At 42.5% G+C, this 12,317-nt stretch overlaps 1 protein-coding gene across 4 annotated transcripts in view; it reads right to left on the minus strand.

The window, feature by feature from the left end:
- Nucleotides 1-1,445: 1,445 nt before the first annotated feature.
- lingo2b (leucine rich repeat and Ig domain containing 2b) overlaps nt 1,446-12,317 on the minus strand; it is a 32,989-nt gene continuing 22,117 nt past the window's right edge. For 2 of the 4 annotated variants that reach the window (XM_056394428.1, XM_056394432.1), the window contains exon 2: nt 1,446-5,378. In XM_056394428.1, the coding sequence (XP_056250403.1) occupies nt 3,467-5,335 (1,869 nt within the window). In that variant the 5' untranslated portion in view covers nt 5,336-5,378 and the 3' untranslated portion in view covers nt 1,446-3,466. The other 2 variants (XM_056394431.1, XM_056394429.1) reach the window with 2 other exon arrangements.

Here is a 12,317-nt window from a genome sequence, read left to right on the forward strand (position 1 = left end):
AGGATCACCTGCTCCTAAATATATACATCCCCGTCTCAGCAGTCGCTGCAAGATGATTTGGACTGAGCCTGCAGACGGCAGAATGTCACTTCAAGCACGTCTGGAGAGTGAAGCAGCCTGAATAATCATTATAGCCTGTTCAGCTCTTCCCCCCCCCAAAAAAGAGGAGCAATAAGCAGAAGAAGTGGCGGTGCTGCGTTTTTCATGTTGTCTGTTTGATTGTTTGATCCAGGATTAAAGATGCACGGGAAACCCAGATGGCTGTCTCCGCTTGGTCTGCTTCCAAAGACTGTCACCGTTGGAAACAACTGGGACTCCCTTAATATCTTGGCAGTGTATAGGAAGGATGTCTAGAGGAATTTAAATCTGCAGAAATAAGACCGGGGTAGACACTTAAGCAGTGTCTGAAGGCACAATGGTAACAAGGGCAACAGGGCATAAATGAACCCCTAAAGAAAAATCTCAAAATCAAGAACATTTGCTCATAGTCAGCTTGTCTGGTTTGTGATATAAACCACACTGACATTCAAACAATAAAAAATGACAAAACTTGAATGGATACCATGCTTATCCCACACAAGACTGTTGACAGTGTTGTCTGTTTCTGTGCATGGCTCATTAAATCCAAACTAGAACACTTGCACTGTGTGGGAAAGACACTGGAGAGGTGTAAGAGAGGGGAAGTCTTATGCTACTACAATCTACAGCCATGCTAGTAGCTCTCTGAGGCTGCACCAAGATGGGAAACCACACTGGCTGTGGGTGTGGTATAATAACGTGGCACAGAGCATCGTGTCCTCTTCACTATTAGATATTTCTCACACATTCCCAACAGATAGATCAAGTGGACGACCCACACATTAAAGGATTTGAGGGAAAATCCTCTAACACAGTTAATAATTCATATAAAATGATTAACTAGAGCAGTTATGTTTGCATTAATATTCATGAAAATATATAATCTATTACATGTGATATATTTTGGCAAGAGGTTGGCTTGTTTCGAGCCCTCAGCTTTTTCGTAACTCTTGTTTTTACATTAGAAAATTAAAGCATTGTTTGATTCACTGTTTATCATGACTAAATAAAAGGATATGATGAAAGAATAAAGAAATGCTTCAGGATGGCAAACAAGCTTTGGCCTAATGTGCTTTTTTATCTTTTCTGTGCGGAGAATTACAGCTCAAGTAGACAAGCTAGCAAGGCTAGCGAAAACTAGTATACAGATAGCTGTGGCTGTATCCGCTGACCACATGACCCTCACATTGCAGGTCATAGGGACATGCTTTGAGCTGAATGCTAATGTCAGCATGTTAACGTACTTGCAGTGCTAATATATATATATATATATATATATATATATATATATAATGTTTACCATGTTCATAGTGTTAGTTTTTGTGTGTTAGCATGCTAAGATTAGCTAATTAGCACTAGGCACAAAGTACAGTTGAGGCTGACGGGAATGCCATTCGTTTATTTGGTCATAAAACAAAATCTTGGACAAATTCAAATTTTAACCTGTATAATGAACATACTGTAGTGTTCAGGCTCGACGAGTGCATTGATACCTGTAAGAGCTAACTAGTATAAGCCCTTTTACCCTTTCGGACAGGACACACGGAGTCAGCTGTAAAAACAGCAAGGAGGAAACATAAATAGACATATCAAATGTTCCCCATATTATATTGACCACATAAGGGAAAAAGCCATTAACCCAATGAGTAGCTACAACAAAATGTTTACTTTATGACATTGTTGTTATGATATAAAAGGAAAAAACCAGGGCAAAGTCAGTAAAGTCAGGACTGTACTGTATTAACACAATACTTAGTGACAGAGAAATATAATTAGTTACTTTAGGGATATTTTTCATGGTGATATTAGAATTAGAATGGTATAATAATACTATAATATAGAAATGATTTAAAACATATTCAGGTCACTGTAAAGCCACTAAACAAAATTTTAACTACTGGAACTACAATCTTAGGGGTATGATTAAGATTTATTTCAATTTGAAAATATACCCATAAATTTGTCATATGAAAACAATTATACAACCTTGAACATTTTTATCACAACAGGATCACACAAGTTGAACACCCACATCCCTGCAATACAAAGAATTGCCCTCAATTTACTTTTTTTTCTAAACATTTAAAACATTTTTCAACAAAAAAACTAAACAATACAAGATTCCACTACAACTTTCAAATTGCCATCTATTAAATACCCAGAACCCCTCGGTGCCCCAGGGAAGAACCCGCACACGCTAGCTTGAAGTGGTGCGATCAAAGAAAAATGCAAGGGGGGAGAAATTCAACCTATAAATCTGTGAAGCTCAACTTTGTCTTGTCCCAAAGAGGGCACCGGCCAGTAAATCTTTGCCATTGTGTCTGGTCACCGACTCTTTTATATCATATCAAGGGATTTGTCTGGCAGGAAAATCTGCCCATGATTTATTATGTTATAAAATGGGTTTAACATGCCATTTCTATAGCTGGAAGCCTTTCCGGAGTAATAACACCACAGACCACTGCTATTTCACAGGAAAGTGAGCTCTGTTGTAAAGACAAAGCTCTGGCTTCACACTGTAACTACTGTGTTTGTGTGTGTGTGTGTGTGTGTGTGTGTGTGTGTGTTTAACATTTCCTTGAGTTTTGAAAAATCCCCATCTAATGTCAGAGTCATTCCAAGGGGGACGTTGACCTATTTCAAAATTTATGCAGCATTTCTCTTGAATATGATAATTGTGATTTTGCATACAAACATAGATCATCCTCTGTTTTACTCAACAGCGACAACACTGTTGTTACAGTGATCGAACAAGAACAAAGGCCTGGAAAAAACGCTTTGGACCCTATCATTCATTTTAATTGTTCCGTCCAACAAGAAAGGCAATGCGTGCACATGCACAAAGAAACACACGAATGCAACATGCGCACACTGATGCACACACACATACACACATGCGCGCACACATGAACACGACACACGCCTTTCATACTGCAGCTAAGATGGGTATTAGACAATTTAGTCCTGACATGTTGCAGCGATGATAGCTCTACTGCCACGCAAAGGCGTCCCCTGTCACTCCCAGCGGCTCCCTCCTCCACCTTGATGTCATGGTGAGTCGACAACATCATTACTCATCACATCACCACTGAAACACATGCCTAGTGCAGCACTATCACTCTCATATTGATATGTTGGTTATAGTATTATATTCAATGTACTGTATGAGAACATTATTTCATATAAACACGTCCACAGTTTCATATATCACTTTTATATTCACATGTCCACTTTATCACTAGATCACCGTCATATTGACACCCACTATAATAGTACATCACTTTCTTTTGTCACAAATCCACTGTGTCATAGAAAAAAAAAAATTTCAGCTGATATGTGTGCACTGTGTTGTTGACGTTGTTATCATGTACGTCAGTCTGCATCCTTTTCAAATCATTTTCATGTTGACCCGTCTTGGGCCACTTGTTTCTGTCACCTCGGCCGCTGCCCCGTTTGATTTGCGAGGGACATATTCAATATCAAAGTTGCTCTTATGACGTCCTTTCCCTCGGCTCCAGGCGAACAGAAGCAGGAAGCAGAATATGACCACACCTAGGAAGGACAGGCAGCCCATGGCTGTAGATATAATGATAGTCTTAATGTCTATGGGGACTGTCATGTTGTACAGTACTGTCCCATTCCCCCATGTGCTGTTAGAGTCTGTCAGATAGTTTGAGCTCCTGTTGCTATAGTGAGATCTGTCCCCAATGCCCAGGCTCTTCACAGCTAAAGATGCTGACAGGCTAGCGTTGCCAGCAGGGTTACTGGCAATACACAAGTACACCCCGCTGTCATGCAGCTCCGCTGCCTTGATCTCCAGGGTGCCATCTGGTTGGACTTCCACCCTACCACTGCTCTTGGCTGTGATGTAGCGTCTGTGAGGTGTAATCCAGACCACAGAGGGCCGAGGCGCTCCCTCTGCCATGCAGCTCAAGCGGGCGGGCTGACCCTCATCAGCCATCAGCAGCTGTGTCGTGTTGGGTCCAATTCGTGGCCTGGTGCAGGTCATGTACCTAGACACCAGAGGCTCCCTGAGGTCACGCAGAGTTTTCCCCAGGAGGTGCTCGGGGGCACTGCACTCAGGCTGGACATCCAGAATCTGCAAAGAGGGGGGCTTGTGGCTATTGAGGAGCCAAAGCAATCTGCAGTCGCACACTAATGGATTTCCTCCAAGACAAAGCCTCTGGAGGCTGTCTGGTGAGGCAAACACTCCCCTCTCCAGAGAGTCCAGACGGTTCCGTGACACATCCAGTAGTTGCAAGGATTTGAGACCCACAAAAGCAAAGGGCTCGATAGAGACCAGCTGAGCCCCTTGTAGGCGGAGCTCCACCAGGTGTGGGAGTTGGCCTAGCTCTCCCTGATGGATGTGCTGGATGCGGCAGTAGGACAAGTTGAGATGTGTGAGGTAGGGCAGGTTGCGCAGCACTGCGCCAGGGAAGGCAGACAGGTTAGTGTTGGTTATGAACAACATTGTGAGGTTGAGTCCGTGCAGTGAGAGGGGAGGCAGTGTGTCCAGCCAGGGCCAGTAATCAATCTCCAGTTGGCGGAGACGAGATAACCTTTTAAAGGAGAAAGGCTTTAGAAAACTAATACTCAGGTAGCGCATGCGCAGTTCGACCAGACTGTGCAGATGTGCCAGAGCATCAGTGGGGACCACGGTCAGATTGGACCGTTCCAGGGTCAGACTCTGGAGTCCCAGTAATCCTGTAAAAGCCCGCTGAGAGATGAAAACTAGTTCATTATCACCCACCTCCAGAGATGACAACCTGCGCAGATCTTGGAAGGCATGATCCAAGAGGACCACCAGTCGGTTGTGGCTGAGGTCAAGGCGGGTGAGGTTGGTCAGACCTGACAGCACACCAGCAGGAACCAGCTGAAGCAAGTTGCTGCGGAAGTTGAGCGAGCGGAGAGCGAGCTGAGAGCGAAATGAGCCCGGCTCGACCACGCTGATGAGGTTGTCGCTGAGATCCAGGTCCTCCAGCTGCTGGAATGAGGAGAAGTTGTCCGGCGTGATGATGCGTAGTTTGTTCTTACTGAGGTCCAGGACGCGCGTCTCGATGGGGATGCCTTCAGGGATGGTGGGCAGGCGCTTGCGGTGGCAACTGACCGACTTGCTTTGGGCAGAGCACTCACATCGGGCGGGGCAGCTCAGAGCTGAGCTGGCCAGGAGAAGCAGCAAGGCCCCGCCCAGGAAGAGGTGGCAGTGATGCGGGGCTGGGTGTCGCATGTCTCTTTTACCCACGTTGCCCTCTGTCATGGCACAGCTTCTTGTCCATACAGAGCACCATCACGAACAAGCCCTGCAAGACACAACACATGAACGAGGAAATGTGTTAGAATACGTCACACTAAACTCAACTCAGACTGTCTCACCCCCCCCCCCTCCCCTCCCTTTCATTTTCAACCTTGTGCACTTCATGTCTGCTTAAACTGCCAAGTCTTTTCTCTCTTAATGAACTGTCCCTTTTCCTGGCACGGAGGATATAATGGAATTAAACTCACAGCAGGGCAAGACACAGCAAGAGAAATATCAGCTGCAGAAAAATGAGAACGTTCATTGCTGTGCTAACACAAAAGGTTGCAGGCTAACTGGAGATGCTTTATGAGGATGGAAGATGTTTTGTCTGGACGGCGAGAAATGACCCTCGTTAGAGTGCAGGGAGGCCAAATGCCCGTGTGGATTTGTTGTGTCTGTGTATTTTACATCCCAGATAATGTCGTGCACGGTATATGTATATGTGTGTGTGTGTGTGTGTGTGTGTGTGTGTGTGGGGGGGGGGGGCAAGTATTCAAACTAAAACACAAACTAAATAGGAAATGAAATGTCAGCTTGTGTTTGCTTCTACAAGTCAGTCCACAGAGATTACAGCAGCATTTGCCAGCCACACATAACCCGGCAGGATGAATGGAAACAAATATATATGACTCCTTACTAAGTAATCAGCATCGTCTCACTGGCTCATTGTCTCATGTTGCACTGAAAACACTGAGTTTCTTTATTTATCACAAAGATTAGGCATCTACAGTACGTATCAATATGCATTAACATGTTTAATATTTCATAGTCAATAGGAAAAAAAAAACAAGTGATAAACACAGAAACTCTGAAGAATAACAAATGCATACATTTACATAATCATCACAACAGTTTCTATTTGCTTCATCCCTTTATTGCTCCTCTAGTTTCCATTCTGCTGCTTGTTATTGCAAATGAAAGCTACTTCATAATCTATATATTTGGATTACTTTTGTCCCTGAAAGTTTACAACAGAAATCAGTCACGTTGTATGTTGTTTGTAGCTGTTTTCAACATTACTCACAGGCTAAATCCCGGTCTGGAGGAACACTACTGCACTCACTGCTCTCTCTGTATGACGATGGAAAGAAAAAAAAAAGAAAAAGTGTACTGTTGTGGCAGCACTTTTAGCTCCACATAATATGATAACTGCACTTTATATGTGAAAACTAACTTTGTGGCTCATTAGATTCCCCGAGTAGATTGAAGACTTCTTTGAATATGAAGAAAGGAATCAATACAGTGTTTTTTTATGATTTACTCATTTCTCTCTCATTCAGTTAACTTTATTCATGGGTGTTGTAATTTATTTTTTACATTTTCTTCGTACACAAGAAATGTGGTTCCAGCTCCCAGCCGCTGTACTTGGGGAAGGGGGTGGGTGGTGGTGGTGGTGGTGGGGTGTTACAGAGAGAAGAGATAACGACAGGGTAATGAGGGAGAGAGTACAACTGTAAAACATTTTGTTCTCCGAGAGCCATGCCTCTCCACAGCTCGGGATGGCACAGCCCTTGACAGGAAAAAAAAAAAGAGCAGAAAACCACCTCCTCGCAGCCACAGGTTGTTGAATTGACAGATGGCTATGCAGACAGAGTGGCTGACCATAATTGCCTCATTACCAGTTGTATCTGTATTCTGCTCATGGCTATCTTTGCCAATTAGGTGTGTAAAACATAAGTCACATCTGTGAATGGTGGAAATTTGAATGCACTATCATAAAAGGTGCAGAAAAATGCCAGAAATATGAAAGACGCCTTTTATAAAAAAAAAAAAAAAGAAAAAGAAAAAAAGGAAAAGGCTTTTCTGACTGCTTTGAAGAGCTCTGTCAATCACTGCTTAGCAAAATCCTGCCAAGGTAAGCAGATGATGAGCACACAGACAGACACACACCTTACTTTGATAGTGAAGTGAGTGACATTCAGAAAATAGCCGAGATGAGGTGGAAGGAGCCATAGAGAGCACGCGCACACACACACATACACACACACACACACACACACACACACACACAAACACACACACACACTACCTTTCCCACAGCACTCACCCCTCCGCCCGGCTCAGCAGCTGCACTACTCGCATCTCCGTATCTCTCCTCTTTTTTTCCCCCCTTTTCTTTCTACCGCTGTTTTATCTCTCCGTCCTCCTGTTCACACATCTTCCGCCTAACTCCTTTTCTCTCCCCGAGTCCTGCATAAGCCCCAGTCCGTTCATCAGTCCCGGCAGGCTGGGCTTTTATCGATCGCAGCGCAGACACATCAGATGCCAGGAATGTAGCCTTTAACAAAGAGCAGGCCGTTGCCACAGCAACTACAAACCCTTACTCCGATCCGCTCTATGTAGTCTGCCAATCAAATTAATGAAAAAAAAAAGAGGGGAAGAAATAGAGTAAGGAGGGTGACATTTCTTCATATTCCTTTAGTCCTCGCATGGAGAGAACACGCAAATTGAATACATTCCTGGAAATTCAGTTTCATTGGTACAGCGGAGCCTAGTTTAAGGTGTTTCCAAGCTGTCATCCTCACCGCCTTGCTATTTGTCGACCTGTCTTGTTGCCCATCCATCTGGTGCTCTGGTAACTATCTCTGTCCGTCTACCTTATTATCCGTCTACAAGCCTGCTTCTGTCTTTGTGTATTTATCAGTCTGCCTTTACCCGTCAGCCTCTGTTCCTCCCTGCCTCTCTGTTTAATAATTACAGTCCAGTTGTCTGTTGCTGCAGCGGGGAACTGGGCTGGTGATCTGTCGGAGAGTTGTGTGGCACTCAGCGTGCAGTCTTAACATGGCTCTGCGCAGAGAAAACACCACAGCCTCGTAACTTATTTAAGCTCATAGCAGAAAAAAAAAGAAAAGAAAAAAGTAGGCTACATGATAAAACTGCTATTGCTGTGCTGGAGGATTTCTTTTGCTTCTCAGTTCAACTTTAAAAAAAATGTAAAATAAGTTTAGCTTCCCTGACAGGCCAATAAGAATTCTCATTCTGAGCTGTAAATAGATTAGATTTGTCTTTCTGCATTTTAAAGCCTCCTATAAAAAAAACTGACACATTTAGATTAAATATCATAAATTAAAATCTGTCCTGATCCAGATTTTCACAATGCAAATAAAAAATAAAAAAAAGAAGATGATTCCTCAAAGACTGTAAACTGTGTCCTTGGATTAAAAGACTATTTCAGCACTCGTACAAGTGGATAACCTTGAAAAATGATGTAGCTTTGATTCTGCTGAAGACCAGACATCTGTTTGATGTCCCAATCCATGTAGCACACAGAGCACACTGTCCTCCCACTGCTTTCTTTCTTTGGGCTTTCAGTTGTTTGCCTTTAAGACATGTTTCTACGTCCTCACAATGACCCAGTGATAGCTGATGACAGTTGACAGTATGTAATATAATATAATATAATGTGTGATCCATCAAGTGTGTGTGTATAGGTCAGTGGTTTATTATGGGGAAACAAATATCCAAGAAATAGTAGTTTGATAATTGCGAATCCCTAAACTGTAACTAGAATTTTAGCAAGACTTAGTCACTTCTTCAAACATTGGTCGGATTAAAAGAAATAATCTCAGGTCACTGCTGTAAAAATTGCTTTGGCTTAGTTCTTCTACTCTCTGTTATGTATTGTCTGGCACCTGGTCAGAATTAGCTGGAGATTAACTAGCTTGTTTTGACTAGAGCTCTGTTTTTCAAGCAAAACGGAGCTAAATCTTTTCAGGCTTTCTGGCAATGACAGGTGGTGGAAGGAGTGAGAGGCAGATGGGGACAAAAATCACTTCCAACATTTTAGGCAGTAAGAGCAGGAAGCTGCTAGCTCACGGGAAATGTGGTCCCAAATTCAAGAAACTACCGTATAACATCGAATAGCAGATATTTGAATGTGTCACATTTCAAAGGTGCGACATTTTATATAACTATGCAGAAAGTAACAGGTGTTGGTTGTGGGGACAAACCAACAGGTAATTACAGTAATTACAACATGTAAAAATTCTCTGTGCATCAACATCGTTTTCCAGCCACAACAGGAAGCTATTTACTGCAAAAATATTCAGCTAAACTCCCTGTACGCTACCTTCCCAGCAACAAACACATTCATAGCATAGCATCTGAAGAGACAGGCCTTTTGCTGAGTAGTTGATGGAGACCAAAACAAAGCTACTAGATATTGGACTTAGATTGGCTAGAGCACCAGAAGACTTAATGTTAATTAATGTCCATGCTCTATGCCTGCTGGATAAGTACATAATCTTTTCGCTAATATGTTCACAATATCAACATTATATGGTGATGGTATTACATCGTCAAAAATGATTAATGCAATGTACAGACTTGAAGTTTGTCCATGGCACATCACCGCCATATGACTCTACACCCTGACTGGCCTATTTGTATACAGCCATGGCTCTGACAGCCTGACCCAGGCTGACCTAGGTGGCACACATACTGTACTGTAGTGGCCATATCTACTCTCCCTTTGAGCTCTACCATATTTTTAGAAACACTCGGAGCCAAGCGTGTCATGGGCAAGATGGAAAACATACAGGATCCCACAGAATTCTGGGTAAATGGTAATGGTGAGGAGGGTCATTGAGAAGGGCAGCCGTTTTGGGCATTTTGGGATTTGGTTCTGAATTGGATTAGAGTCAAAGTGAAACTGTAGAAAATCTGACAGCCGAAAAGGAGCTGTAGGGTGATGCATGAGTCACTGTGAGAGTGAGAGCGAGAAGAGGGAAAAATAAGAGAGCAGAGTATAAGATAAAGCAGAAATACATGAAGAAATGAGGAAAGCCACGCTTACGAGATTTGATAAAACCCTTGTTTGCTTGGGTTGACTGTGATTTCTAATGTGATTTTAAACAAGTAAAGCTTGAGAAACTGATTACAGCTCTTCCAGGAGATCTCCATAATACTTAAGCAATGCTCTGTGCGCATGTTGATTTTAATCTGTGGGCATATCTGTCAAGATGAGCGCCATTAAATCCCTGTTCATTATCACGCCACTTTCTAAACCTGTGGCCTTTGACAGGAGCAGAGCAAATAAACGTTGGACTGAGGAGGACGTGAATTTTATTGACAGAATCGTGCTCGACACTTTTATTTTCCTTCAGCGTCCATTAAATGAGAGCTTTTGTGAGAAGTCCTATCTGCAGTGCTGCAACATTAAGATAACGTTATTAGCACAGTTGCCCCAATATGTGTGGATAGAGGTTTAAAAGCATGGGTCATTTTTGTGGTTAGGGTGCATAATAATCTCTACTATAAATCCTCTCTCCTCTTCGCACAGCCTTGCAAATATGTGGCTTTGAATTCATTTACGTGGCTGCAATTATTTCCCACTCAGCTCCTTGGAAAGGAGCCATTATTATTTATAACACAAATCTCACTACAACCTCTGCAAAGAAGTTTAGTGCACATTTTACACTTGTTTGTTCATTTTAAAAAAAGCGTACATTTCTCCTAAGTTTTCATTTGGATCACTGGACTCATAAAAACTGTAAAGTACTCATTCATCCTTGTTTTCCCCTGAAATATTAAACACGAGCGCGACTGTTTGGCTTCGCTCATTTCCAGATATAGTATAGTGGCATGAATAATGAAATTATTTCACATGAGAGAGTTCACATGTAGCCGATTATTGCCTCAGTGTGAGCATATAACATAACATACTCTGCATGATAATTGACCTGAAAGGACGTATCATTAAACCAATCGTTCTTTTTGCCTCTGCGTATTTATGCGGAAACAAATGTGTGTGTGTAAATTGCGTTTACGACACACTAGCAGTGTTTTACATGGAATTTGATGGGAGCTTGTCGTGATACAGTGAATTAACAAAACACAAGGGATATGTATCTATTCATCAAATTATCTCATGGAAAAAAAAAATCCCTTTTGATTCCCCCCTTCTTTTTTTTTTTTTTTTTTTTTTAAATGTCCATACCATTGTGGAAGATGTAGAGGAAAAAGAAGCAGAGGAGCTACTTGACTTAATCTTTAAGACCACAGAAATGTAAATTGTGCAAAAGCACCCGAAAGGCTTTCCTAATACTTTGTACTTTCTGTGTAGCCTGAGCTCAATTTAATGATAATTCACTGTGTATTCAAAACAAATACTAACAAGCCAAATGCATTTTCTATTCTGTGAATTATGGCGTGCTGCACACCCGCTGACCACCCTGCAGAGTGCAAAATGTCAGCGGAGTTTTCAGGATGCTCTTGGGATTCGGAAGTTGAACCGTGTTCTTCTCGGCTAATTAGTGCTTGTGCATTCAAACTCTGCCAATTAAACAGCTCCTTTCTGCACCACTGGCCATGTTTCCTCTGAAGCGATGCCTTGTTGAGCCATCAACAGTGTATCCTGTCTTCCACCATGTGGCTTGTTGTATGTCTGCTGTGCTGCGGGCTCACAAGGGATGTTGCTTTACCCTGCAGTCTCTGGATTTAGAAAAGTCCAGTTAATACTTAGACAGTGTTTGCTCATACTGATAGAAAGAGGGAGAGGCGGCGTGGTGCTTCCACACCGCAGCCTTCAGTACTGAAACAAAAAGCATAAACACTGACACAGGCTGTGACACAGCATCCACGCTGTGGACATGAATAATGTGAACATTACGTTCCTCCACCAGCTGAATTATGTCACAACAGCTTGTGCCAGTATATCCTGCTGGTCACATTAAATTGTTGCAATCTGAATTTAAGGCCCCTTTCAGACATGCTCCTTGTTACATAGATGTGATAGCAATTTTACATGCTGGTCTCACGAATAGGTCACTTAACAGAAAGGTTGTGATGGCATTAGGTCAGACCTAGTAACATTTACCAAACACGTTCAGCGCAGCACAAGTCTGAACTGAATGCCATAGATTAAGGGATTTAAAGCTGCTCTATTAGATGTTTTCACATCAACAATGGATGAAATTACTACATGTAATACAGAGGGGCTTGT

This window comes from Seriola aureovittata, chromosome 13 (genome assembly GCF_021018895.1).
Source record: "Seriola aureovittata isolate HTS-2021-v1 ecotype China chromosome 13, ASM2101889v1, whole genome shotgun sequence".
Classification (NCBI taxonomy): domain Eukaryota; kingdom Metazoa; phylum Chordata; class Actinopteri; order Carangiformes; family Carangidae; genus Seriola; species Seriola aureovittata.